Source organism: Chaetomium strumarium, assembly GCF_033439665.1.
Source record: "Chaetomium strumarium strain CBS 333.67 chromosome Unknown B0T15scaffold_2, whole genome shotgun sequence".
NCBI classification, from domain to species: domain Eukaryota; kingdom Fungi; phylum Ascomycota; class Sordariomycetes; order Sordariales; family Chaetomiaceae; genus Chaetomium; species Chaetomium strumarium.
The window spans coordinates 4,225,342-4,252,655 of NW_026944430.1; the positions used below are offsets into that span (position 1 = coordinate 4,225,342).

General features: G+C 57.7%; 10 protein-coding genes across 10 annotated transcripts; 6 read left to right on the forward strand and 4 right to left on the reverse strand.

Annotated features, from left to right (window-relative positions):
* Window positions 1–118: 118 nt before the first annotated feature.
* B0T15DRAFT_390993 (peptidase family M48-domain-containing protein) lies at window positions 119–1,458 on the forward strand (the record flags this gene model as incomplete). Its single annotated transcript, XM_062864565.1, has 2 exons — window positions 119–1,231; window positions 1,315–1,458. 2 exons carry the CDS (start codon window positions 119–121, stop codon window positions 1,456–1,458), a joined length of 1,257 nt encoding a protein of 418 aa, XP_062724843.1.
* Window positions 1,459–1,548: 90 nt separating this feature from the next.
* On the reverse strand, window positions 1,549–2,991 carry B0T15DRAFT_573111 (P-loop containing nucleoside triphosphate hydrolase protein; the record flags this gene model as incomplete). The annotated part of the gene is made up of 4 exons (XM_062870920.1): window positions 1,549–2,192; window positions 2,373–2,523; window positions 2,703–2,714; window positions 2,776–2,991. 4 exons carry the CDS (start codon window positions 2,989–2,991, stop codon window positions 1,786–1,788), a joined length of 786 nt encoding a protein of 261 aa, XP_062724844.1. The 3' UTR covers window positions 1,549–1,785.
* A 1,650-nt stretch (window positions 2,992–4,641) lies between these two features.
* On the forward strand, window positions 4,642–7,640 carry B0T15DRAFT_128547 (uncharacterized protein). Its single transcript, XM_062861720.1, has one exon. The coding sequence runs from the start codon at window positions 4,768–4,770 to the stop codon at window positions 7,510–7,512; it is 2,745 nt and encodes a 914-aa protein (XP_062724845.1). The 5' UTR covers window positions 4,642–4,767; the 3' UTR covers window positions 7,513–7,640.
* Window positions 7,641–10,336: 2,696 nt separating this feature from the next.
* Window positions 10,337–12,705, forward strand: B0T15DRAFT_491598 (uncharacterized protein; the record flags this gene model as incomplete). Its single annotated transcript, XM_062866796.1, has 2 exons — window positions 10,337–12,618; window positions 12,672–12,705. The coding sequence occupies 2 exons, from the start codon at window positions 10,337–10,339 to the stop codon at window positions 12,703–12,705; spliced, it is 2,316 nt and encodes a 771-aa protein (XP_062724846.1).
* Window positions 12,706–14,352: 1,647 nt separating this feature from the next.
* Window positions 14,353–15,108, reverse strand: B0T15DRAFT_509460 (actin cortical patch SUR7/pH-response regulator pali; the record flags this gene model as incomplete). Its single annotated transcript, XM_062867787.1, has 2 exons — window positions 14,353–14,839; window positions 14,912–15,108. The coding sequence occupies 2 exons, from the start codon at window positions 15,106–15,108 to the stop codon at window positions 14,353–14,355; spliced, it is 684 nt and encodes a 227-aa protein (XP_062724847.1).
* A 1,307-nt stretch (window positions 15,109–16,415) lies between these two features.
* Window positions 16,416–17,632, reverse strand: B0T15DRAFT_128663 (uncharacterized protein). The gene is made up of 2 exons (XM_062861721.1): window positions 17,206–17,632; window positions 16,416–17,139 (listed from the first exon to the last, which is right to left on the reverse strand). The coding sequence occupies exons 1-2, from the start codon at window positions 17,353–17,355 to the stop codon at window positions 16,621–16,623; spliced, it is 669 nt and encodes a 222-aa protein (XP_062724848.1). The 5' UTR covers window positions 17,356–17,632; the 3' UTR covers window positions 16,416–16,620.
* B0T15DRAFT_483533 (uncharacterized protein) lies at window positions 17,610–20,803 on the reverse strand (the record flags this gene model as incomplete). The annotated part of the gene is made up of 12 exons (XM_062866168.1): window positions 17,610–17,767; window positions 17,828–17,892; window positions 17,952–18,254; window positions 18,329–18,372; window positions 18,411–19,157; window positions 19,220–19,254; window positions 19,294–19,570; window positions 19,632–19,707; window positions 19,768–19,834; window positions 19,868–20,145; window positions 20,355–20,497; window positions 20,750–20,803. The coding sequence occupies 12 exons, from the start codon at window positions 20,801–20,803 to the stop codon at window positions 17,610–17,612; spliced, it is 2,247 nt and encodes a 748-aa protein (XP_062724849.1).
* A 1,053-nt stretch (window positions 20,804–21,856) lies between these two features.
* Window positions 21,857–23,472, forward strand: B0T15DRAFT_128702 (uncharacterized protein). Its single transcript, XM_062861722.1, has one exon. It carries the CDS (start codon window positions 22,037–22,039, stop codon window positions 23,168–23,170), a length of 1,134 nt encoding a protein of 377 aa, XP_062724850.1. The 5' UTR covers window positions 21,857–22,036; the 3' UTR covers window positions 23,171–23,472.
* B0T15DRAFT_128703 (uncharacterized protein) lies at window positions 23,473–24,493 on the forward strand. The gene has a single exon (XM_062861723.1). The coding sequence runs from the start codon at window positions 23,774–23,776 to the stop codon at window positions 24,311–24,313; it is 540 nt and encodes a 179-aa protein (XP_062724851.1). The 5' UTR covers window positions 23,473–23,773; the 3' UTR covers window positions 24,314–24,493.
* B0T15DRAFT_551452 (uncharacterized protein) lies at window positions 24,443–26,977 on the forward strand (the record flags this gene model as incomplete). Its single annotated transcript, XM_062870270.1, has 2 exons — window positions 24,443–26,914; window positions 26,955–26,977. The coding sequence occupies exons 1-2, from the start codon at window positions 24,673–24,675 to the stop codon at window positions 26,975–26,977; spliced, it is 2,265 nt and encodes a 754-aa protein (XP_062724852.1). The 5' UTR covers window positions 24,443–24,672.
* Window positions 26,978–27,314: the final 337 nt, after the last annotated feature.

Here is a 27,314-nt window from a genome sequence, read left to right on the forward strand (position 1 = left end):
AGGCCATTCCTGGTCCGGGAAACCACCATTCAGGGTTGCTAGAGATATTACATACCTAGTAATACTGTATATACATCCTGGGCCCTGCCAAACCGGCACCATGTCCAGGCTGTCCCGCATGCGACCCTTCGTGTCGCCGTGGATCCTGCCAAGTTCCCCCTCCATCCTCCTCCGAACACGTCCCCCACCAACTCGCCCGGCTGTGAGCCCCTTTCACGCCACCGCACGAAGCCTTTTCCTCAGCCAACGACCGCCGAGCCCGCCACAACGATGTGAACCCCTCCGCGTCCCACCGCCACCACTACCACACCAACCAACCCCTCCTCACCTCCTCACCCTCCCCTTCAGAAGAGCAGCCCAACAACAGCGCTGCTCCTATCACCAGAACCACCACGACCCCTACGACCCCCAGCACCGCGCCACGCGCCTCGCAACCGCCAAGCCGCTCGTGCACTGGCGCGGCTGGCGTGCCCTCAACACGCCGTCGACATACACGGTCGTGGCGGCCGCCATCTCGGGCGCGCTGATCTTCTACTTCTCCAACCTCGAGACGGTGCCCGTGTCCGGGCGCACGCGCTTCAACGTCTACTCGCCGGCCAGCGTGCGCAAGGTGGGCGAGATGGAGTACAAGCGGGTGCTGTGGGAGCTGGAGCAGAAGGGCATGGGTTTCCTGCCGGAGTGGGATCCGCGGACGGCGAGGGTCAAGAGGGTCATGCAGCGGCTGATTCCCTTTTCTGGGCTGCAGGGGGAGGGGGAGGAGGAAGGAGGGAATTATGAGTGGGAGGTTTTCGTGGTGGATGATCCGCACACGGCCAACGCGTTTGTGATTCCCGGCGGGAAGGTGTTTGTGTTCAGTGGGATCCTGCCGCTGGCGAGGAATGATAGCGGGTTGGCGACTGTGCTGGGCCACGAGATTGCGCATAACCTGGCGGATCACCACGGTGAGCGGCTGAGCCAGGATCTTGGGGCCAGTGTTTTGCTGTATAGTCTGGTGATCATGGGCGGGGTGTTTGGGCTGGGCCCGTTTATCATGCACTTCTTTGGGTCGAGGTTCATGGATGTCGCGTTCGGCTTCCCCATGAGCCGGCTGCAGGAGAGCGAGGCCGACTATATCGGGCTGATGATGATGGCCGAGGCGTGTTATGACCCCTCGGAGGCGGCCAGCTTCTGGGCCAGGATGGAGAGGGCCCAGGGACAGGAGGTGCCCGAGTGGATGAGCACGCACCCGACGGTGAGTTTGGCTGTGTGATTCGCTTTGCTCACCAAGTTTTGGGGTTCTGAAAAACTAATAAGTGAGGGTTTTTTGCACGGCAGAACGTGAGCAGGATCAAGAAGATCCAGGAGTGGCTGCCTAAAGCGATGGAGAAGCGGGCGCAGAGTGACTGCAGCTCGACGACGGCCTTTGCCGACCTGTTCAGGCAGGCCTTGCGGACGGGCCAGGTGATTGTCTTGGGATGAAGCTGGGCTCGGAAGTGGCTTGCTTCTGATAGCGTGGATTTGCTGCTGGGATAAGCTGCTGGGATAGATACCAAGGCGGACAGACTATTGACTGGCTCGGGTCAACAACGGGGTGAGCGATATTTCATGGATTCAAAGTTCTCGCCTAAGAAAACGCATCTCTCTCGGCTTCACACAGCCGTCATTATGGAATCACATTGAAGGGGTTCGCAGAATTCATCCCCGACCTGAAAGTGTTCACTCGCCAAGCTAACACCCGGGCCAAGGACGGTTCACGGTTGCATCTCCTCCATAAAAGCCTGCCCGTATAACCACCATACACTCCTTTCAACGCCCTACCAAAACCCGCCGCCTCCCAAACGCCAGCGCCAACGCCCTCCACAACGAAAACCTCTTCCTCCCGCCCTCGGCCGCGCCTCCTCCTCCTCCTCCGGCCTTGGTGATCTCCATCAGATCCCGCATCATCCTCTCCCGCTCGGCCTGCTCCCTCCGCGCCCTAGCCGCCCGCCGAGCACGCAACACCTCCGCCGCGACCACCCGAAACACTCTGTCGACCCCTGCCCCAGTCCGGGCCGATACCTCCAGGAAGGGCACGTCAGACGACACCGAACCGGAACCGGGCGTCTTCATCCCCTGTGCAGCTTTGAGTCCCTCGGCGAACGACACGGCCCTCTCCTGGTCTGTGTCTGCGTCTGCCTCTGTGTCGGGCTCTTGCAGGTCGCATTTCGTGCCGACTAGTACAATGGGGTAGACGCGTCCTCTATCAAGCTCACCACCACCATCATCATCACCACCGTCTATTATTATATCCCCCCTCCCCACCTTTCTCACACTAGTAGCATAAGAAGAAGGACACAAAGAAGAAGGAGAAGGATCAGAGGCGAAGTATTCGCTTGTGATAAACTCGGCCAGACCCAGCGCCAGCCGGAACGATGCCCTGTCGCGCACCGAGTACACCAGCACGGCCGCCTCGGTGGTGCTCAGCGCCTGGGCCAGCTTGGGGTTGCTCAGCAGGTGCTGGGAGGGGAATTCCCGGGCCTCGAGGAGGTATGTTTCCTCCTTGCACTGGGGTTTTGTGCTGCTGCTTGTTGTGGGTGTGATGGATGCGGTGTCGAGTGTGATGGGGTGTCGGCAGCAGCTGGTGCGCGAGTGAGTGTGTGAAAGGGGGTGGTGGTTTGGTGGTGGGTTGTTGTTGTTTTTGTTGTTGTTGCTTGAGTCTTGGGATGTTCCTTGGGAGAACTGACCTTGTTAGCCATCTGTTTGTTTGTTTGAGGGTCATAGAACGGGAGGGGGGGTGAAAAGGAGTGCGTTGCTCACGCGGGTTAGCAGGGCCGTCTTGCCGGTCCCTCGGGCGCCGACGACCAGGATGCGGAACTCGCCTGCGGGTTGGCGCTGCTGTTGGTGTCGACGACGAGCTTCCTCTTCGGCTTGTTGCTGTCTCTTCTCGTCCTCTGAGGCCGCGGTCTCTTGCCAGTGGAGAACGGCCTTGAGGTACTTGGCTTCTTCGGCCGTCCACATTAATGAGCCCACCATTTTGTATGGATGGTGTTTCATTGTGGCGTTGAACGTATGAGCCTTTTTGTATGTCGGTTGACGTTTAGGCTTTTTGCGAAGAAAAAGAAGTTGAAATCAAGAACGCAGAGTTGTGTTTCTGGATGTTGCGTGGAGGACTTTCTCCCAAGCGCCAAAATGGGTCAAAATCTTTGTGTTCTATTGTCTATTCGAGAATGGGCTCAGAGAAAGGCAACCGCAGCATTGACCCGGTAGAGCCGTCCATCCCATGTGAGGCAGACCGCATTCTGCCAAATCTCAACTTCTAACATGAGGCTGGTGTCGGACAGGCTGCAGATCTACAGATGTCCCGTATGCGAGGAGCCGAGAATCGTTTCGCGTCTCTTTTGAGAGGACTAAGGATGAAATGAATTAATACTCTCTTTTGCTCTCCACCGTGCTTAACATATTGGTATGGTGAAGCAGAGCAGAGATTCCTCATTCCCACCGACCCGGGAGTTGAAACCTAGCATCCGAGAAGACAACCGCATCGATTGTACTGGCCATGCTCCATAATCGAGTTTAACCATGCTTGAGTTATCGACGCACTAGGAGGTTCTCGGGCTTCTAATGACACCGCGGATTTAATGGCCAGCGGCATGGTATGTGCACGCTATCCGGCCGATTCATCATTCCTCCCTCTAAGAGGATTCGGCGGGATTGCACTAGCTATCGGCGCCGTTGTGGATCAGGAGTCCACGGCGCGCTGCGTGTAAGGTGCACACAGGATGTGCTGCTTTTTTTGAGAGATCAGAAACCCGTTTCACCATCGCCCTTCCCGCCCGTGAGGCACAGCGCACGGGGGCGACGGGGATTGGGGAGAGATATTGTTAACCGTTTGTTTAATCACCAACCTCTGTGGACTCAAGGCAGTATGCTTGTAGCCACATACAAATAATTATCTATCATGCCTGACGCAGTATTGTATCGCCCCATTCGATGAAGTCGTCACACACAACATATCCAAGTCACGGGAGGATGCCTCGTGCAAGCGATCTCGTGCCTGACGATCGGTGCCGAACGCTTGTGATCCTGGGCAGTCGATCGCTCCGGAGTGGAGCCAACCCGCGGTGCGCTAACCCTAATTGCTCTAGGCCGCTATTAATAGGCTCCCCCGCCGCGACCCCTGTCGAGATACGAACAACCTACTATCGCCGGGCCATTTCGTGAGGGCTCTCAATGACGTCGTTGTCCCATCGACGCTGCCAAAGCAGGTCCAGAGTGATTACTCTAAGTCATGTCTTTCAATGTGTATGTCTCGATCTCACATGTTGTCAGCAGAACAAGGTAGGCTGAGCGATGCCACTGGGCGAGGCATGAGCATGGCAAAGCTGAACCGAGACCCGATTCTCAGCCCTATCGGCGGCTATTCGACCAAGGGCTTCGCTAGTTTTCCGCCGAGCAGAATACTAGTCCGGACCAATCCACCAACCACGCAGTGGTGTTCTCAGCCGCACTGCTACAGGAGCTGCACGGAGTCTCTGGGAGGCAAGGGACAGATGTAACTCAGTGCGTACACTATGTATGCAATGTCTGGACATGCCAAGTTGCATCCCATCTTGCGCATGGGGTTGTTTCACCAACCCACCGGGACTTGGTTTCCCTCTTGATATCTGTTCCCTTTTCACCAAAAAGCGCCGCTCATTCGGGCACGTTGTCATGAGCTAGTCTACCTGACGCTCCCTCCCCCCTCATCTCATCCGTGGTGCTGTCCGATCCATACCTTCTTCTTTCCCGGACCATGTTATAGCGTCCGAAATGGACCATCCGCCAAGGCCAAGACCACCGCTCCGGTCGGGCACGTCGTCCAGCGCCTTGAGCAGGATCTCGACCGTTTCTGACATTACGGACTTTGCCAGCTTCTCCCACGACGTGACGGAGAGTCCAACGCAAGAGCGGCCCCCTCTCGCCTCCCTCCAGACCACCGACGTCTCGAGGCAGGCACACGCCGCCCACCCGGGCCGCGGTCCAGCAAATGAAGGCTACACGTACGCGAGTCCAACGTCGGCCTGGGCCACGTTCACGGGCTACTCGCCCAACGCCGGCTATTCGCCGGTAGCCTCGACCGACGTGCCAAGGCCCTACAGGCAAGGCCGGAGCCATGTCCATACTCATAGACGCCACGAAGCGATCCCGGAGGAAGACGGCATCGACCTGGGCTTGGTCGACTCGGCTGTCCCCGTGGCCGGAAGCGAGGTGGAAAAGCCGACGGCCCGGGTTTCGTCGGTGCCCATGTTTGACTTGACCAACGCGCTGGGGCCGAGGACGCAGGCCGACGAGGCCTTCATCAAGGCGCTGCAGGAGCAGGAGGCGCACGGGAAGCTGACGGGCGGCCTTGGCGTCGGCATCAAGACCGACATGACCGTGACGGAGTCGGCCCTCCTCGCGGCAAGCTCGAGTCCCGTGTCGGAGCGGCCCCGGCCCCTGAGCCGCACCTTCTCGCGCGTTGCCAGACCGCTGAGCCGGTCCGAGACGGTCAAGCGGCTGGGCCAGAGCGAGGCCAACAGGCGCGGCGAGGTGATCGAGGTCGTCCTGGATGGGGACCTGCCGGTGCCCGACTCCAAGGTCGACATCAGCCTCGTGGCGGGCCACGGCGACCCCGAGATGGAGGACCACGACCCGGTGCCGTTCATGATGAAGCAGACGACGTTCCCGACGCGCAAGGCCACGACGGCCGTGTTCTACCCGCAGCCCAACTGGAAGCCCTTCTCCATGCGATGGCCGTATCTGCTGTTGCTGGTCATCCTGTCGCTCGGGGGCGCCGCGGGCGTCGAGCTGCTCTACCGCTCCTCGGCGCAGACGCCGCTCGTCAGCTTCCGCGCGCCGTCCGAGATCCCGGCGGCCGAGTACTTCGCCGTCAAGTTCCTGCCCATGCTCGTGGCCGTGTCGTACGGCGTGCTGTGGCAGATCACCAACTTCGACGTCATGCGGCTCGAGCCCTTCTACCAGCTGTCCAAGGAAGGCGGCGCGCTGGCGGCCGAGTCGTTCAACGTCGACTACCTCACGCAGTTCAACCTGTTCCGGCCCTTGCGCGCCCTGCACCACCGCCACCACGCCGTGGCCGTGTCGTCGGTCGCCAGCCTGCTCGCCAACACGCTGGTGCCCACGCTGGGCGCCGCCAGCCTCGTCCTCTCGCCCGACCGCGACACGCGCCTGCAGTTCCCGCACGCCGAGAAGCACATCCTGCTCCACCACGTCTGGGCGCGCCTGCTTACCGCCACCTTTGCCGTCATCGCCGCCCTGGCCTGCGTCCTCTTCTACCAGCTGCAGACCCGCCGCTCCGGCCTGCTCGCCGACGTCAAGGGCATCGCGGGGCTCGCCGCCATGGCCACCGTCAGCCACATCCTGATGGACTTCAAGGACATGGACGTCGCCACCCACCAGGACATCCACCACAAGCTTAAGTCGCGCCGCTACGTGCTCCGCAACTCGTCGCTCGCGCCCTCGGAGGACTCGTCTTCCTCTTCCTCTTCCTTTTCCTCTTCTTCCTCTACCAAAGAAGACAATGAAGGAAGAGAGGAAACCAACAACAACAACAACAACAACAACAACAACGGCCTCTCCGCCAACCCGCAGCCCTTGATGCTCCGCCCGCTCGGCGCCGTCCCGCTGCTCCTCTCCATCGTCCTATTCACCGCCCTGCTGCCAACGGTACTCTTCACCCCGGCCACGGCACTGACCGACCGCGCCCCCTGGGCCATCACGGCCCTGGCCGTCGTCATCAAGCTCTCGTGGGGCGCGCTCGAGACCGACGTGCGCCTGATGGAGCCCTATTACATCCTCTCGAGGCGGCACGCGCCCGCGAGCGTCCTGTGTCTGGACTACAAGGCCGATCCGTTCGGCTGGCTGGTCTTGAAGGCCGGCATCAACAAGCATTGGCTGGTGTTTTGTGTCGGGCTGGGCACGGTCGTGAGCGAGGTGCTGACGGTGCTGGTGACTAGCTTGGCGACGGTTGAAGGGAGGGTGTTTATTGCTATGCTGCAACAGCAGGAGCAGCAGCAGCAACAACAAGGGGCCAACACACAAATACAGAATGGTACTGGTGGTGGTATTGGTAGTAGGGAGGGACAAGGGGAACATATCAACGCCGGGCAGGAAACAGTCCCCAGCTTCTGGGTGTCCCTGGCCCTGGCCATGGTAATACTCGTCTACATGGGCGTTGTGGCCGGCGTAGTCTTCGTGCGCCGCGGCGGCGGGCCGACCTCCTCCTTCTTCCGGCTGCCGCGCCAGCCCAACACCATCGCTAGCGTGCTGGCATACATCCACCAGAGCAAGATGCTGTACGACTTTGTCGGCACCGCCAAGCTGGGCCACGCAGACATGGTCGCGCGCCTGGACGAGCTGGGCCGGACCAAGACCTACGGCCTGGGCTGGTTCCGGGGCCGCGACGGGCAGAGCCACTGCGGTGTCGACGAGGAGGAGCTGCTCAGTGGCTACAAAGTCGGGTATGACTACTCCAGGGCGACGAAGCCGTGGGAGGAGGCCGAGGTTAATTGGCTTTGAGCGTTTATCATTTGGTAGATGAATTAGTTATGCAGTAGGCGTTAGAGGGGTCGGTTGGGTAGATGGATGCATGCATGCATCTGTTGGCGTAACGGACGGACTTGTTATTTTTTTATTATATATATCTTCATCTACCAGAGATCCAAAGGGATGAGACTCGCCTACCTTACCTAGGCAGGCCAGGGGGGATCTTGGTAATACCGTACAGACGTAGGTAGGCAATAGGGGTGTTATACTACCTCACTACTAAGTACCTCAAGTGCTCAAGCATGATATCATGTCAACATTCACTGCTTGCAAGCAAATTTGCGGCCCAAATCTGTCTGAATACAGAGTATGCGAATTGGTTGATTTCAGGAACAAATCTCTCACGGCTGGAAGGGCAACACGGTGACAATGACACTTCCATGGTTCGGAATGACTCCCCTTAACGAGTGGGCATGAATAACGGCGATGTCGCAGAGAGTTCTTACACAATTGAGGGCTTGTCCTTTATTCTCTAGATCTAAAATGCTCGATCAATAAGATGGCGACCTCCCGTTGGCTTGTCCGCCTCATGTTTTACCCTTGTGTCCCTTATGTATTGTACTCCCCTGGGGCGAGATGAGGTGTAACCCCGTTGGTTGATCTAGCAGGTTTGGCATTGATACCGTGGTCCCTCGGATTTCGCGACGGCGGTTGTGGGACACGCCTTCGTGTTCGCGTCTACGTTGACGTGGTACTTCGTACAGTATGAACTTTGGTTGTTCCGTCCCCCTTATGGAAGTGTTGAAGAACGGCTGGAAACGAGTGTCAAAAAGCAGATACTCGCTGGGCCTCCTAAAACGGCTGATCCAACCCCCGGAGTAGAGTAGACTGAGAGAGTCGGGTCTAGATTCAGTGCCCATGTTCAAATAATGCTTGTATTATGGTAGTTATTAAGTAGTTTTCTCTATGTATCTGAAACTTGGTGCTCTGGTGCTTCATGAAGCAGACACACACAGACCCTGGACTGCCGTTTCACCTTGTCGTCCACCTCCGCGTAAAAACCGCTAGGAGAAGCAGCAACGGTCCGGAGCCGAATCAGATCGGCAGATGAGCGTATCCGGCGCGGGCACGACCCTCCCATCCCACAATAATAATAATAAGCGAAGCAGAGAACTTTTGACATCTCGATTCACCCAAACAGACCTCGTCAAAAGCGGATCTTCTTCAGCCTCATCGTCTAACCAAACTACAATGCCGATGTAGCCAAGTCTTGATTTGGGCATTGTTGGCAAGAAGACAGCGTTGCCCATCTGCACGGGGGCCGACAACAAATGCTGACACTGACAGGCCCGAGAGAACAAAAACAAAAGTCTCACGCTGATCTGCGGTTTCTTTCGTGCAACTACTCCGTGGTGCACAGAGGGTTTTCGCCCATGCCGAATTGACTCTGCTGCGCCAGTCTTGGGACTATCCACTGCGATAGTGTTGCGCAATACACGTATTTGCGGAACTCGAACTCGGCGCGGCGACAGGGTTCTCATCTGGAGTTTTGGAACATCCCGCTGAGGCTGTGCAGTCTCATTAATGTCCCGTATTCCCCAGCGGCCGTCGGGAAACGCGCGCACCCGAACGTCGCGTAACTAAAGGTAATGAGCTGAGCGGCGCACCTCAATCGTCGCCTCTATCAGCTCTCTCATAGGTAGTCGGGAAACCGTTCTCCCAGACTTCTCACATCGTGCCGTCAGGCAAGTTGGCAGTTCCACGGAGATCAGCTCTCATAAAAATCCAACATGCAGACCCAAATCGGCGGATAATCTTCCAGAACGCGGGGTTGCCGACTCGGGAGTCAAAGCGAACGGGAGCGCGCATTAAGCGCTGCCCCTGACTCTTGGGATCAGGGGAGGAGGGCGCGCCGGCCGGGTGCAACTTGGCGGTTACGGCTTCCTTTGTTCACCTGCCTCAACTTTGACAGAAAAGAATGCACGTTTTCCCGGCTATGGGGGAAGTATGTAATATGTAAGAAGTTGGCCTTGAAGTACTCCGTAGGCATCATAGAATATTTCGTGCAACTTGAACTCCAACCATCCTGATGATTGTCGCGCGCAAGTCCAGGAACTTGGCGAGAAGATGCAGATCTCAAAGTGGTGTTGGTCCAGCAAGGTAATGCACGGACCTCGCGTTAGTGGTATACATCTGATTACGGTGTGGCCGGCACCTGGTCTGCCGTCCTCTTCTAGCCCGCCGATCTCATCTCCCAGCCTGCATTAACAGAAATACTTGGCGGACTCGCAACGGTCACCCCCTGAAAGCCTCTTCAAAGAGTGTGTCCCTGTTTTTGTCGCTCATTACGACAGCGCTCCCCCAGTCACCAGACACGAGACGCAACTGAGGCGCCCTCCAATTCATCCATTCTTTCGCTCCTTTTTTCGAATTCATTGCCTTTCCCAACACCGCCGCCTGCGCTCGCCCCATGATTGCGAGGCTGGATCTTTCTCGATATCGTCGACGAGCACAGGTGGAATTAACAGCTGCGAACTGAGCGCGGCTTCGTTGTTGTCGGCAGACACTCTCGCTTCATTCCTCCTGCCGCAACCGATCCGAATTACGGATAGAGAGACGTCTAGTAACGACGATTTGGTTTCACTTCGACACGTATCACCAGCGCTCTCGTTCTTGCTGGTTTCTTTTTCCTCAGTGTCTCCGCATACAAACTACCGCCACAGCCTGGCCAACTGACGACGAGAAACACTCCCGACTTCGCCGTTTAACCGCCGAATGCAGGAGCCGCTTAGAGCGAATCGTTGCATATCGACTCTTTGATTTTGACCTGCAAGAGAGTTTCCTGGGCCTCAGCAAGATGCGGTGGTCATCATTGAGGCCACTCGCGGCGGTCGCGTCGGTCGCGGCGCTCGCCTCTCCTGCTCTCGCCGAGCCGATCCTCCAGTCTAACTCATTAAACGCCTGCCAGGAAAACTCGGGCTTCTCGGCCAGCTTGTTCAAGGTCACATTCACGCCAAATAACCAAACAGCAAATGTCGACATCGTTGCCGTCTCCTCCGTCCAGGGGAGCGTCATCTTTGATGTCCAGATCTTAGCCTACGGATTCGAAGTCATTAGAAAGCGGGTCAACCCCTGCGACGCCGGCCTCGCCGGTCTGTGCCCCATGACGGCCGGCAAGATCCCGCTTAACTTCAACCTAAACGTGGGCAAGGACGCGATATCGCAGATCCCAGGCATTGCGTACACGTTCCCCGATCTCGACGCCAAAGTGAAGGTCTTCATCAACATGACCGACGGGGACCAAGCCGGCAAGAGCGTCGCATGCGTCGAGGCCGACATTTCCAACGGCAAGACGGTAGATCTGGTCGGCGTCAAGTGGGCCACGGCCATTGTTGCTGGCTTGGCCTTGGTGTCTTCGGCGATTGTGTCCGGCCTCGGCCACCAGAACGCGGCAGCCCACATCGCCGCGAACTCTCTCTCGCTCTTCGGCTACTTCCAGGCGCAGGCCATGATCGGCCTGACCGGAGTGCCTTTGCCCCCCGTCGTCATGTCGTGGACCCAAGATTTCCAGTGGAGCATGGGCATCATCCGACTCTCGTTCATGCAGGACATCTTCACCTGGTACCAGCGGGCCACCGGCGGCACTCCGTCGACGATTTTCGACTCCCTGACCACGGTTTCCGTTCAGGTGGAGAAGCGTGCGCTTGACTTTGTCGAGGCGGCGGCGAGCAGCAGCCTGGCCAAGCGCTCGCTCGCCATGATGCCCAGGAGCATTGTTGGACCCATGTCAACAGTAGTCAAACGCGAGCTGGCCAAACGGGCTAACATTCAGACCAGCTCCGGCAGCTACATTGTATACGGCATTCAACGTGTAGCCTTCCGCGCCGGCATCGAGTCGACGAACCTGTTCATGACAGGCCTGGTCTTCTTCTGCCTCCTCGTCATATTCACGTGTGCTGGCGTGGCCGCCTTCAAGGGCTTCTGCGAGTTGGCCGTCAAGAAGAGGTGGATGCCTGGCGACAGGTTCCTCGAGTTCCGCAACGGCTGGCAGACCATCCTCAAGGGTATCCTCTTCCGGCTGACCTTGATCGGCTTCCCCCAGATGACCATCCTCTGTCTCTGGGAGTTCACGCAGAAGGACTCGGCTGCCGAGGTCGTCCTGGCCGTCTTCTTCCTGTTTGGCATGCTCGTCACCCTGGGATGGGCCGCGACCAAGGTTATCAGGATCGCACGTCGCTCTGTGACGATGCACCACAACCCGGCCTACATCCTGTTCTCCGATCCCCAGGCCCTCAACAAGTGGGGGTTTTTGTATGTCCAGTTCCGGGCCTCGGCATACTACTTCATCGTTCCCGTACTAGGCTACGCGCTGGTTAAAGCCATGTTCATTGCCTTCGCACAATCCAAGGGTACCGTGCAGGCGGTCGGCTTCATCATACTGGAAGCCGCCGCGCTTATCGCCGCCAGTGTCCTGCGTCCGTGGATGGACAAGAAGACGAACTCGTTCAACATCGCCATCTGCGCTATGAACTTCATCAACTCCATTTTCCTCATGATCTTCACCGAGGTCTTCAACCAGCCGCCGCTCGTCACGGGCATCGTTGGTCTCGTCCTCTGGATTTCCAACGCTGTCTTCGCCCTGATCCTGCTGCTCATGCTTATCGGAAGCACCGTATTTGTGTTCTTCCGGGAGAACCCTGATGGTCGATACCAGATCATGGCCGACGACAGAACCTCGTTCATGAAGTCGCAGACGCATCTCACCACGACCACGGAGCTCGACGCCCTTGCCGCTACAGCGCGTGGCGACAAATTTGGCTCCAAAGGTGGGCTAGACCTCGACGACGACGCCGAGTCGATAACGTCCGACTCGTTGCGCCGCCAGACCGAGTCTTCGCACCTTGGCGTGCCCTCGGCGAATGCTTCCGTGTCGACCGGGTTCTCCAACCGGCCGAGGAGTCCGGCGTCCCCTGCGATGCCGCTGTTCCCCGCCGACGGGCCGCAGAGCCCGCCGAGGTACACCGACCAGCGACCCGCCAGTCCCTTTAGCCAACCGAACCGACCCGCCAGCCCGTTCGGCGCACAGCAAAGACCAGCTAGTCCATTTGGCGCCTCGTTTCGGGCACAAAATAATGCGAGGTGAGAGATGCGAGACTTGAATGTGTACAGGACGACTTAGCTAACTGTTACAGCCCGTGGCAACGTGGCGCTGGCTATGAGCATTAAAAGGATGCGCCTGGATATGCCATAACTGGGTTTCCGGCTGCATCTGGTCATAATGATGCATGGACATGGAGTTTTGCCTTTTATACTTCGACATACGGCTGCACATTTTCGGGTCAGCAGCATAGGGACTATAGGGGATAGTTTTCTGCGACGGGAGGTCATCATCCGCAGCAAATACCCAGCTTTGCGTCTTCCCACCACAGAAAAGTCGCCGTGTTGGATACACGGCGGTTAACCAACCGCACGCACACACACACATACACAACGTTATTCCCTTCTCGTTCACAAGGGGAAGGCGACGGGGCAATGAAAAGGCGTCAGGGGTAAGAGACCATGGAACGAATGGGAGTTGAACTATTTTCGCTTCTTACGGATAGGACACCCTTCGGCGCGGAGGCGTGTCTTTACCTGCCCAATTGGGTACGTCATCTGTGCTTGAGTCGATCTAGAGGGAGGGTACTCAGAAAGAAATAGTACTCGGGTCACCCCTCGGTCGCGTGAACTTTTTCGAGTTGATTTTTTTTTCACTTTTGCTGCCAGAACATATCCACTGCTTCTGATGTGTATATAAGGGGGAGAGGGATGGCGGGTTTCGCAGGAAAGGCCCCCCACCTGCGGGAGATTTTCGAGACAGCTGGGCTGGGGAGATGATGGGCTTTGCTGATTTTTATAGGTCTGTCTGTGCGTGGCCCCCCTATGGAGCTGTGTGTATATGTGTGTGTGTGTGTGCTGGACTTCGATTTGATTCTTTTTTGTTTTTGTTGTTTTTTGGGGGGGGTTGAGGGGGGTGGTTTGGGACCATGGGTTACTTGGTAGGCTGGCTTGAGCAAATTTCAGTTTTCCAGTCGAATCGAGTTTGAAATAGTACTCTTGAATCTGCTGGTTGCCGGTTGGGCGGTGGCGGTGTTTCGCAAAGTACCTAGAATTGTGAAAGGGGGGTGCTCGTTGTCTGTCACCATTTCTTGACTATGTTTGCCACTCTTTTGACTCCGTCTGTCTCACTTCCGAGGGGGGCCGCCTGTGATGATGCTCGGGGGCGGTGACCTTGGCTTGGTTCGATGGGAGGGTTGAGGTTTGTTGGCGTCTGATATGCGACGAGGGTGCTGGGTCAAGTGTGTGTGTGCTGGGGGGTCTGAGGACGTGCGGAAGAGCTATATCATCCACGCACAAGTTTCTTGCTGGTAAGTAGGGGTCCCCGAGGCGATCTATGCTGTCAACATGGTTGAATGCTGGGGCGGCCTTGCTTCTGTATGAGGTTAGCTCCGGAGAGTGTTCAGATATACGAATGCAGACCTTGGATGCCGATATGCTTGTGTTTAAATGCGCACCGCACCAATTGTGGCTAGGCCATGATATGCAAGAATACAAGATATAGTATTGATGATCACAAGTCAGAAGTTGAAAGATATTTGAAAGTTCGTGGTATCATATCCCGTGTGGTATATCGCAGGTAAAAGGACCGATCGAGGTGGCTCAACAACACATGCCAAAGCCTCTCCGACTCATTATCGCCAATCCAAACGCTCTCAACGTCTAAACGCATCGCAAACCTGGTATCTCCTCCATGAAAGGCAACGTCATAGTTTCCCACCATCCCCATTAAATCCCCATTAGATCCATTACATTAGGAGCTCCTTTGGATCCCCTTTACCAAAACCTGCCCCTCCTCGCAGGCGCCCCATAATCGCTCTTCGCCGCAAGCCCCCGGCGACGGTGCAGCCTGGCGGAGCAGCAGGTGAAAAAGACCACGACGGCGCCAATGAGCGAGCAGATGGCCGAGACGAGGGTGGTCCACGCGCCGGCTCCGTAGTAGGCGCCGGTGCCGGTGGTGTGGCCGCGGTCGTTGACGTTGGACTTGACGATGCTGAAGAGCACAAAGTCGATGACGCAGGCGACGGCGGTCGTCAGGAAGGCCAGCAGCGCGACGAGCGAGGCCAGCAGCGAGCCGATCATGCCGGCGCCGAGGGCCAGCAGGAAGGCGATGAAGTTGATGCCGCACGCGATCGGGTGCAGGATCATGGCCTTGGTCAGCGACCGCGTCGTGTCCTCGGCGTAGTCGGAGAACTGCGTGCCGTCGATGGCCGCCATGAGCGCCGCGGGCGAGTAGCCGACGCGCGAGTCGGAGCATATGTCGCTATATTATTATAAAAACTCTTTGTCAGTTACGCCTCATTTAACCAAAGCGGGGGAAGTGAAAAGCCCTTACCGGCCATCGACATTGTTCTGGCAGTAACCAAATGTGCCAAACGATACGGTTGAGCGGTCGTTACCCCCGAGTTCGACCTTGAGAAGGGAGAGGTCGTTGACCACCGGCGCGGTGATGCATGTGATGACGAGGAGGACGGTCGCTGCGAAGAGTAGGAAGGTACCGATGTGGTGGAAGAAGCCTGTTGTTCCCGCCATGGTTCAAGATATTCACGGTTCCCGTGGACCAGTAGACAACACGGCCAAATCAGCTGCAGCGAGGGGCAGGAGGGGGTAATAGGTAAGGTAGCCTGTGGACACGAAGTGATCTCGAGGAGCACGGGAGAGATGAAGACACGGCTGTGGTACAGAACGAGAGTGGAGGGAGACTACGCGGCATATAAGGCTGTTCGGTTTTAGATATGGATTGGCATGACGGGCAGCCAAACAGGATGGCCGTCTTGAGACATGGCTGGCTGCCCAGCCTCCCGTCGTAATGCTGTCACAGCAGCAGAGCGAGCAACGTCATCGGGTCCTTCCACAGGAATCCGGGGTGTGTGATCAGCCCCGGCTAGGCTCTCTGCCTGTGATTCCACGACACGAAGCAAGACCACGGCTACAGCTTCAACAGGCCACGGCACGACGGCAACAACCTGCGTCGACCAATCATAGAGCTGGGTTTTAAACAAGCTTGATGTTGGGCAGCGTGGCAACCGGGGGGTAATGACGTAAGGTGCAGGTGTTGCGCCGAGGCTTGGCAAGCAGTGCCGAAGTTTGCAGGGATCTGAATGCGAGCTGAGCCGTGCCTTGTTTGAAGCTTTTCGGCTGTTCGGCGCTGCAGAATGTGACACCAAAGCCGGTGCAATCCTTCTGACGTCTGACGAGAAATCGATGTGGAAAAAGGAAAGAAGCCGTGCAGTTGCAGTCTCGACTCCGTGGGATATTCAGGGAACCCAGGTCAAGTAGTAGCTAATAGGTGTTTTCGAACCGCTGCGGATTACTGCGTTGAAGGGACCGTCCATGAGTGTGTTCAATGGGAAGGTACGTTACAGCAGCAGGTAGGCAGTGTTCTTCGGCACTGTAGCTCTTAAATTCGACTTCCCATCCGTCCGATCTGCGACAAGTCCGTGTCGCGTTGGCGGCCTCAACCGTGCGCTACGGGAATTGCCTGTTGCGCTGGAAGCCACTGGTTTCGGTCGTCGAACCTCACTCCATTCGTGCCTCTCTCCAGCGATTTGTCTCTCTCCGCGACTTCGCACGTCCATCAAGGGGCCCAACGACAGACACCGTGTGAAGCATTTGTAACGGACACGCGTCCCGCGGCGGTGCTGCGACCTCAGCACTTGTAGACCGCGAGCACAGCTACGATTGTCGCTGAGACGTACCCAATAGGGGAGAAGCCGGAGTCTGAGACGCGTATCGAGATCTCTAGTGTAGTCGGACCAGCGATTCTATGCCAGAATAAGAGTGCCCTTCGAATGAGCCGCGCCGAAGATCGGGTGGATGCGGGTGGGCTCTCAAGGCGCTGAACCAGGGCACATGTCGGGTCGCGCCGCGCCGACCACGCATGGCTGGTCACAGCTGTCGAGACGTATGATGACCCACGCCATCTCGGGATTCGACTCGACGTGGTAGAGTATGTCACCCCCAGAAGTCGAGAGACTGCGATACTCAAGCAGAATGATCCAACCTAAGCTCAGCTGGGCGCAGTATTTGTGTCCGAGCCGGATCTCAGTCGTGGACATCTTTCCCATGGTCACCCTCCTTCAGCCTCCCGCTCGCCGCATGCCTGGCATTGTAAGCCCCGACCAGACTCTCGAACTTGGACTCGTTCATCCGGCGTCTTCGGCGTGCGGCGATGTGATCCGCTTTAGAAGTGAGGGTCTCCTGGGCGTCGAGCTGGCCACACGTCGCCCAGTCCACGAGGCCCGCGTGAGCCATGCCCTGCGGGACCGCCTGGGACAGCGCAGCCTTGGTCATCGAATGCTCTAGGAGAAGGTTGTCGTTCGGTGCTGGCCAGCGACCGTAAATGGGGTTCTCTCTGATGTGCGTCCTATGTTGGTACAGCAATGTCTCCTTTATCTGAACATAGAACGTCTTCTGCGGATGACTCGGCCCGCTCGTTGGGCTGTTGGCAGTGCCCTTGCCGTCATGCTGCTGGTCGACGTAGTCGAATTCGAGGGGGCTTCGGGCAACGATGTCTGCGGCTTTTTCGGCGTGTGAGAACACGGAGATGAAGTGACCGGGATCCTGGAGTATAGGGGTTAATGGTTAGAAGCGGAGCAGGTGAGGAACTGACGACCGGGCAGAACAAACATGGAGCTTCTTGAAGACCTCGACCTCGCCGTGCCGCTTCAGCACTTGAAGGATGGCCCGTCGTTCCGTCAAAGTTACCGGCGCCGGCGAAACCTTGACAAGGAGAGTGCGAGCACTGACCCGCGACGCAGCGCGGACTGGTAGAGACATGATTGTCCGGCGCCGTTGCTTGGGGAAATAGCAAGCCAACTGATGCGGTTCACCTGGTAAAATGCTGCTGAAATGCCAAGCCGTGACGGATGTTCGGCTGCCAAGCGTACTGGTAATTTACACGTACATTACAGCACTGTAAGGAACTGTGGTGCGCGTCTTTGACCTCTCATTAAGCCGGGTATCGACATCTCCTCGTTCTACAACCCTTGTTCTTCTTGTCTCAAAACCGCAACAAGATTTCATCATGCCACTCACTCGATCCTCGGCCGCTTCTTCGTCTCCTCTGGCAGGGACTTCTCCCCGGCCAAGATACCAATAACTGCTTGCACATTCTCTGCGTTCCTGGCCTCGTACCATCGTTCTTTATCGATTTTGAAAACGTCTAGAGTGCAGAGACGAGGCCCAAGCGCTAGAGAGCTCGGCGTAAGTACCCATGCGAGAAGATCATTGATGGGGGGGCCCAGCTTACTAAATGAGCCTGCCGGTACAGTGGCTGTCGCTAGGGCCGGCGCAGTGACGGCGACAGTGGGGTGCCTTCGCCGAGCGCCACCTCAGTCGGCGGCCGCCTTCCATTGACGTCCGGTTCCGGTGACGGCGACACTCCGCCAATACTGACCGTACCGTTGCTGATTAGATCGGACGTGTCGGCACTGGAACCATCGGGTGAACCGCTCCTCCGCGGGCTCAGGAGTTCCGACGGCCAGCCACCAGGTGCTGACGTCCTGGGGCCATGACGAAAAACCTGGGACGGAGGTCTTGACCTCTCTCGAGAAGGCGTTGATGCTCGATGGGCCATGTCCGTGACGCTGGACAGGGCGACAAAGGAATCCGGATCTGCCGGCATTAGCAACACGAAGAAGTACTCCTCGCCTGCTTCCAGATCGTCTTCTAGTGTTCTCCTTCTGAATGGTCGCATTTATGGGGCCGGAAGGCGGGGATCTGGGAGTCGGGCAGCTCTTCGTTACAGAACCGTTGCTCGAGGTCGTTCCCATCCCGGGAAGTCATACACATCAACTTGTCGGCGCGGCTACAGCAGATGGGTTAGCGAGCACTGTAATCAGGAACGCGGGAGATAGTTTGGCAGGCTCTGTAAAACAAAACGCACCGTCCTCTGCGGTCAACAGCCTGTCCCGCAGGTGGAGGCATCGCGACGCGCTGTGACACTGGATCTCAACGCTAGTGCCGAAGTCTAGCCGGGGGTCAACCTTCCAGCTCAGGAGCAACTGGCCATTCGACCAAATTTCCTTGACGTCTAGGTTCTCCACCCGTAGATAGTTAAGCAGTCTCTGCTCCGCGCAGCTGACTTCCAGTTTTCTTCGCCACTCCGCCGTCCTAGAACCGTCTTCCACAAACACTTCGCACGGGAGCTGCTCCAGCGCGTCGGCAAAGAGCCGTTTCACGGTGTGGAAGACCGCGTCGACATCTAGCAAGTTGTCAGGGAGACCCAACTCCTCAATGGCACCGCCTATGGAGAGCCACCGCTCGTGGACCCGAAACAACCGCTCCGCTTCGGAATAGAACAGTTGGAGGTGGAGCTGACCGGCCTGGACAAACTGGATAGCTATTCCGTTTGTCTTGGAACAGGCATGCACGCAAGCGCGGAGAAGGCGGCGCACCGACTTGGCAAAGGCGGTCTCGAGTTCTGCGGCTGCAACGGGCGGTGCGGTTGTAAAGCGCCGGTGTTCCTCTTCCTCAGCGGTGCGAATCAGGTTGTGCCGGCGCAGGATGGCGCAGTACGAGTCCGCCAACTGGACACCTTCGCATCCGAGACCTTGGATGATGTGGTCAAGCCTCCGATTCTAAAAATCCCAACTCATTAGCAAAGAAGCGCCCGGCCTTGCTTGGTCGGTAAGGACAGTACCTTGTTCTTATCCTCGCTGCAATAGTACCACTTGCCTGCAAACTTGCTCCCCACGAGATACTATTTCAGCCGACGTGCCGTCTCAAATTTCATGAACCTCTTTGCCTCAGCGATATCCGCGTACTCGGGCTCTGTGGTGTTTAGCACGGCGCTCAGCTCCGAAACCAAGTCGGGCTTGGCCTCCAGCGCCTTACTCCAGATACCGAGAATGGCCCTGGCCTCTTCGTTCGCACTGGCAACCGATTGCCTCTCGCGATTGGTGTGCCCAAAAGCGAAGTTATAGCCGAACCTAAGTGGTCGGTTCGTGATGCTGGCCGACCGCGTGGGAACAGACTCGCGTAGACAAAGTCCCTTAAGATATGTGCCCACAGAGACGTGGGTCTGTAAGAAGATCGCCGTCGTCGGTCGAGACGATGGCTCCATCCCGCGCGTCTTGGAGGAACAAAGCGGCCTTCGTCCAGGCTTCGAAGTCTTTCTGCTTCACTGGGCTCCGTTTCACCTTGGCACCCCACTGATCTCGGCCCGCGTGTGTCTTCCCAATAACGAACTACACGTCGAGCTGTGGATTGCTCCCAAACGGGAGCAACGTCCTTTGGCTCAGCCGCCGGGACTGGTCTTCCGCCTATTGGATGGCCTTGGGAGACATACGGTGCAGGCGAGCAACCAGCCGACCGCGGGTGGTGAAGTTGAACTTCCAATTGAAGCCGCCGGAGCGGCATCTGAAGCCGTGATTCTGCATGCCGCGCATGAGGACTAGGAGAGCGAGCTTAAGACCCTCGCCATGGGGCCCGGCCTGTTGGTCGTCGTCGGCCTTACTCGTTCCACCGAGGTCAAGATGCCAAGGTTGCAGCGTTGCAGAGCGGTTCGTGATGTCGATGGTGCCCTCGCCGTTGCGGCCTTTGTAGCAGGATGTAGCCGAGCCATTCCTTCCTGTCGTCAGCGCCGAGGCGCGGTACTTTGTAGATTATTTCGGTGTCGCTGCCTGACGTCCTCTTTTCAGAGACGACGCAGAAGTCCCGTTCGGCGAGGCCAAAACCTTTGATGATGCCGTCTCGCCTGGATGCGCCCTGAAAGCTTAGCAAGACGGAGACAGATAAGTAGTGATAAAAGGGCCGGTTGGGAGAAATTAATGTACCAGTTCTGCACCAGCTCGCGGAAAGCTTCTCGCGGCGCCCATCTTGTGTAGTTGGCGTGGGTAGAGAAGTTGATTGTCTTGCTGTTATTGATGGAGTCGAGGGTTATCTCGGGGTCGTCGCCTTCCTCCTCCTCCTCCCCCCCCTCCCCCCCCCAAAGAGGCGGTCGTTAATGGGGATAGTTGCCATACCAGCGGGGGTAAGTTGGTTGATAGTGGTCACGTTCATTTGGGATAACTAGTCGACCACTTCACCTGGTTGAGGGGCAAACATGAATGATGCAAGAAGGAATAACTCGGCAAGGCTGTCAAGGAAAAATGTGGGGGTTGGTGATCAGGGACGGTTTAACTGCTTCTGCCAGTTAGTTACTAGGATAAGGTTGTTGCAGTGACGGGACCTGAACAGCCGAGAGCGTCGGTCCCAATGTCAAAACGGTTGCATATGCAGACATCGTTGGAGATCTGCCGGCCCAAAAAGTGAGCGTATCCAGGGGCCCGGCACTCTGCAGTCGTCACAGTGCCAACAGCATCACGCGTTTGCTAATCTCCAAGTTCGCGGACATTAGCCGAAAAGGGAATGGCTCTGCAGAGAAGCGCCGACGGTGCGACCTCACTGGATCATCCCCTGGCCCCCGATTCCCAAAGCAGCGGCGCCGGCACTTGTGGATACAGGCCCACCTCGAAGGAACGCAAATCCGACCGCTACAGAAATTCCCGCCGAACTTGCTTCCCAACAAGACAACCTCGTCATGGTTCCTACATAGGTCGCAGAAGAAAGGCTTCTTCTGCCCTTATTCAGTCAACTAAGTGGAGGTTAAACAGCGCTGGAAACCAACGCTAAATCAGCCCCCACCCTCACCTCACATTGTGTCTTCCTGTCGCGAAGAATGGAAGCTCGAGCTCGAGCTGTGGTCGCTCCGACAGGTTGGGTCGCCCAGGCTGAATCCCGTGGCTCAGGAGGGCTCCACATGCCCCGACATTGAAGGCAGCTGCTCCGAGCGCCTTCGCTGTGCAGCCAATCAGCGGCTCCGGAGGTTCGGATCTCCCGCTCATTCGACACCAAGCTCGGCCGTTCCCCGACACCTTAACCCCAGGACGGCCGCACAGTGGAGCGTACGAGGAGAGCACCAAGACGACACTTATCTCGACCGAGCCTAGGGCGTTTGGGGGGCCGCCCCTCCTGCCCGGGGCATGCTGAGGTGGTTGCTGCGTCTCTGCGATGCATCATCAGCAGGCACTGATGACAGCTGAACTTGTCTTGTCGCAATTCTGCCTTCAATCCACTCTGCCCGTCCGCACAGCTTGTTGTCAGCCTTTCCATCATTTCATGTGGCAGATGCAACCAACCAAGACAGCATCAAGCATCTAGTCAAACCGCCTTCACGTGTCGACAGTCGCACTATTGCACATGTTTCGGCCGGCTTCCCGACCTTGCCGTATTGTGCTTCATTAGACTAACCGCCAAGGCGCTGGTCTAATGTTCGTCCAACTGGTGTACTCGGTTCGACGGAGAGCATGCTACGATTGCCAAGTCACAGAGCGCACGAAGCACTGATGCCTTCATAGCCGTTGTGCTTCCCAACAATCACGACCGCCTTTTTGTACTAGGCTGTACGACTGCTACTGCATTTGCCGTCTCTCTGCGTCTGCCGGCCGCCGTTGGTCTCGGCCGGCTTTCGTCTGCCATGTATGCGCGCTTCGGCTCAGGGGCCCAGGCTGGCGCCGCAGAACGGGAATGCAGCAACACCAGTCAGGACTCTCTAGTTCCACCAAGGGGAAACGCAGACTCATCCCCAACTCCAGGAATGCAGTCTGGGGAGTACCAACGCCAACACGCTCGTGAAGGACACGATGTATTGCAAATACCAGACGCTCGGCCACCATCACCGACTAATAGGTCTCTACCCGAAACATCGAGCAGCATGTCTCCCGGGCAGACGGTGGAGAGATTGGCGTGCACGCTGAGCAAGCAATACCTGCAGCAGGGTCGTTCCACCGACGGCCAACTGCAGACGCAGCCAACACAAACACCGTCGTCACTGTGCTCGGTCGAAGGCCTGCAGAACCCCCGGTTACTCGGACTTTCAGATTGGGGCGACCGGAAAATCCGTGACCAATCGCTACAGCACTTACCAGGTGGTCGCCCTGATGACGGGCACACCATTCCTTGGCTACCGATTTCCGAGCAGGTTGTGGGTGAGCCGATCGAAGTTGACGAGGCGTACTGCGAGCCGGAGGACGACACATTATTATCGGATGCGAAGCGATCACGATGGCGACCAAGCAGCCAGCCTCGAGACAGCTCCAGCACACGACCCCTTAACCGTCGCCTGGAGGACATGATTTCAACCGGAACGCAGTGCAATGTGCGCGGCCAGCTCCGGCCAATACCAACACCGTCACGGCCAACCTCAAGATGGGTGTGCCCCCCTGAACCAGGACCGATCGAACCCGATCCGGATTGTGCCATGCCCGGGCCGGACCTAGAAGTTGACGACGCCGAGGGCGATGGGTTGTCCGCGGCCCCGGAGGACCTGTTGGCTATGATAGAAGGGGGTATTTCGCTGCGGGATGCGAGCGGCCCCGGAGGCATTAGGAAACACATGGTTGGGGGCATCGCGCTGCAGTACCGGCTGTCGGCCGATGCGGCATTACGCTGCCGGAATGTCGTGCGCAACCGACCGAGGATGCGCAAGAGACATAAGACGCGCCACGGAAGCTCGGCGGCGTCTTCGGCGGTGACATCAGCCCTGAATTCTCCGGTCATGTCATCAGCGGCCTCACCACCACTACCGTCGACACACCCTCACCCTCCGTAGCGGGGGTGTTATGCTACGACTGCACATTTACTATTTTATCTTTCCGCATTTTGTTTTGTTTTGTGGAGCGTCTTCCCTTTTATACCCAACTTCTTTCTAGCCCTGAGCATTTGCATTTGGGACTGTCGGTTTAGAAAATTATTCCCGGGAGTGCGAACCCGAAATCTGCATACAAGCCAGGTACCAGTCCGGGAATCAATGGCGCAGGGGGTTACTACATCTGTACTGCATATTTTTGGGAGTTAGGTCTGCGGTCTTGGTTTGTCAAGGTGAAGAAGAAGGGTCTTGCATGGGAAGTTACACGGGACCATAGAGCTGGGGCATCACAATGCCACAAAGTTCATGTTTTTCGCACTTCTTTTCTTTCTTACCATCTTTCTTTAACGATCTAAGATCGGAAGACAAGCAGAGGCTCTGCAACAAATGTACGGGCCAATCGCATATTAGAGTCCAAGCAACGACAATGCACCTCGTGGTTGACGACAGGGCACAGATCCCTGTGCGTCGCCCTTTTTTTGTGCGCTCTCATCAGTCCGCCGACACAGTTCGGGCCTGAATACAACAAGTGTCCAGTGTTTGTTTGTTACTAGGAACTTTCAAGGGATGAAGAAGATGTGGTGTGGCAGGGCAACCTCTGTTTTAGTATTACTGGTGAGTGGCTTAGCCTCACCTGATTTCTCTCTCTCTCCCTCTCCCTCGGTCCAGTTTTTGCCCTTCCACTTGAGCCATCCATCACATGATGGGCACAATATAGGATTAGCTCACGCGATCAAACAGTTTGGGCTTGTTTTCCTTTCGGATCATGTTTGTACACATCCCCCGTTCAAGCTAGGGAGAGAAGCAGACACAGCCAGTCAGGTTTGTGCCGGAGGAAGCCGGGGCCTCCGGGGGGTGGTTGCCACACACATTCCAGGCCCGAGAACGCCGCTCTTTGTGCACAAACAACAGTTGTCTACGGTACTCGGCCTTCACCCCTCCGCAGGGGTTCGAAGCATGACAAAGCATGCTCGGCGCTTCTTTGTCGGGTTTTGGTGTAGTTCAGCCAGGCCTGCCTGCCATCGCGTCACCGCCCGGTTCCCGGCTCACGATGGTCCGGTCGAGGGGAGGGGGGCGTGTGGGAAGACTTACACGGCGCAGGGCTAGTTACGATGAAAGTCTGGAATGAAGCAAGATCGTGTCGAAGCAACGCACCATTCCTCAACGGGCCCAAGGGTACCTGCATGAGCGAGACTTGTCTACAAATGTCTTGGATACCCCCTCTAACCCCCCCCTTCCTCTGCATTTCTTCTGTTGCTGTGGCAGGCTGAGTGGATTTGTTGACTTTCCCGCTTGGCCCCTTGACATTAGCCCGCGACTCCCCCAAGCGCACACCATCATGGCCCCTTGAAGCAACAAACACCAGCACACGTACACACATATTTTTGCCATTGCAACAGAGCTCGACGACAACACAAGCGCGGCCGCCGCATCCTACCATCACAACGACTTGTACGCCAGCAACAATGGCCGGCGTCCAGGGCACAGCTCTTACAGCTCCGCGTGGGATACCCCGCTCGGCGAACAAAGAAAAGGACAGCTTTTGCTGGCAGGACATGGCGAGCGAGGCGGGGGCGGCCGACTTCTTTGATCAGTATGTGCAGCTGGGCGACCACTCGGACGGCGAGTCTGCAGCGGGAATGGCGGACGGCGGCCTCGGCCAGTTCTGCGGTGCCTCTGATCCGACCACCTCGCCACACATGTCATTCGACGAGTTCCTGTCCGCCGGCGGAGCCCAGAGTCAGACAATGGGAGCTGTGCAGGAACATACTACCTCTACGAAACCCGGAGCGATGGCCATCAACGCCGCCAGCTCGACGACGACACCGGGAGGTCCTGACCCGCGACAGCATCAGCATCCGCATGGTCATCAGCTGCATTCTCAATACCGAGGCGCACTAAACATGAAGAACTTTACCAAGCCCGAGATCGAGGTCGACGAGGTACCCTATGGCGGCGTTACAGAAGCGCCGGGGGGAGGCTCCATTTCGGATTCGGAATTGCTGAAGCTCGAGGGCTTGACGATGCGCTCGCCGCGCATCCAGATCCCGCAGCTGTCGGCGTCGGAGCCCGCCTCTCCTCCGTCACAGTCCACCAGCCCCAGCAAGGCCAGCCGGCTGGGCGCCTTCTACGACAAGATCCGCAGCAAGGCGGCCACGCTGCACGCGAAGACGAAGCAGCGGTCGGAGATCAAACCGGATGCGGAGGCGTCGTCGCTCGCGGCTCCCATCATGTCGACGGCCCCTGGCCGGCCACGGCCCCAGAGCTTGCAGTTCTCCAAGGCTCAGCTGCCGTCTCCGCCCCTTACCAGTGGCATGCCCAATCCGGCGCAGCGACCGTTTGCCGGCAGCAGTGCTAGCGACGCGAGCTTCGTCAACGCCTTCCTGGACGACCCCTTCGTGGCAATCGGGCAGCTCAGCGGCCAGTTCGTGGCTCCGCTGCAGCTGAACGGCAGTATCATGCCCCATACGCCGCTGCGGACCCCCCTCCTGGATGGCTGGCAGCTGCCGACCGGCGCTTGCTTCCCCGGCGTCAACGGGGATGCGGCCAACATGTGGTGGCACCCGTCGGCCCCGGACGTGATGGACACCGACTTGGGGCCCCTATCCTACAACAACAACAACAACAACAACAACAACAACAACAACAACAACACCGCCAGTGCCCGCAGCGCGTCGCTCCATCTCGCCGCCGTCCAGCTGCAACAGCAGCACCAGCAGCAGAGCTTCGAGTATCCCGCGCCTCCCGACACCGAAGACGGCTTGAACTTTGCCACCAGCGGCCTGATGCTCCACATGCCGCAGCCCGGGGGCATCTCCGCGGCCGTGTTGCACCACAGCGACAACACCACCACTAACAACCACCGCCCGACGCGCGCCGACCACCACCAGCGCCATCGCCGTCCCAAACCGCGGGCTCCGTCGTCGGGCGCGCGGCACCACCAATACGCACCGGGCGTCTCCCCGCGCAAGGCACGCAGCGGCAGCACAAGCCGCATCGGGTCTGCCTCGCCGAGCCCCAAGATTGCCGGGGGTTCTTCTTCTACTCTTCTTCCCGCATCTTCTATTTCCGCATTATCCACTGGCGGGGGCGGCGGCGGCGGCGGTCGCTTGCTGCACCGGCGCAGCGCCTCCATGCAGACGCTGCACAGCCAGCCCATGCCGCCGTCGTCGTCGTCGTTGTTGCCCGTCGCGGACGGGGGCGCGGCAATCCGCAAGCGCCGCTCGTGGACCGGCCGGCGTACATCGTCGTCTTCGTCGTCGCTGCATCATCAGTATCACTCACTCGCCGTTGCGGCCGCAGCAGCAGCAGGTGGTGGCGGTGTGGTAAATTCCGCGTCGAACTCCCCTTCCTGTCGCCGCACTACTACTACCACTACCACCACTACTGGTAGTAGTAGTAGAGATGGTAACAAGGAAGGGAAACGCTCTTCCTCCTCCTCCCGCCGCACCTCCTCCTCAAACCTCGACCTCAACCCCTACGAAAAGGACAAAGAAAAAGAAAGCGACGACGGCTTCGTGAACTACACGCCGCAGGACCGCGCCCTGCTGATGACGGGCGTGGCGCCGTCGGGTTCGTCCAAGACCAAAGCGAGGCGCGAGCGCGAGGCGGCCGAGAGACAGCGCGAGTTCCGCGCGCGCCTGGCCAAGATGGTCGAGGCGGCCGGCGGGGATGTGAGGAAGCTCGAGCTGGTCGGATTGCAGCTTGGTGTTGACGTTGGGGGTTTCGCTGATGATGGGTTGCAAAGACGGCAAAATGGGGGGTTGGTGATGAATAATGGGTTGGATGGTACGACTAGTACTAGTAGTATTAATGGTCAAGGGGGAGGGGGGTCGTTGGATATGGGCGTGGGGATGGGGATGGAGATGGAGATGGAGATGGATTTGGATGATGAGAGGGAGACGGGGAGGGAGAGGGGTGGTGGTGGGAGGAGTGGGAGGAGTGGGAAGAGGAAGGAAGTCGCTGGCAGGAGGGACGGGAATGGGAATGGGAGGGGAAGGGGGGTTCGGTTGGGCGTGTAGGTCTTCTGCTTCTTCTTCTGCTTCTGTTTCTGGTTCTATTTCTGGGTAGGATGTTTGGTTTGGTTTCGTTTTCATTCCATTTTCTC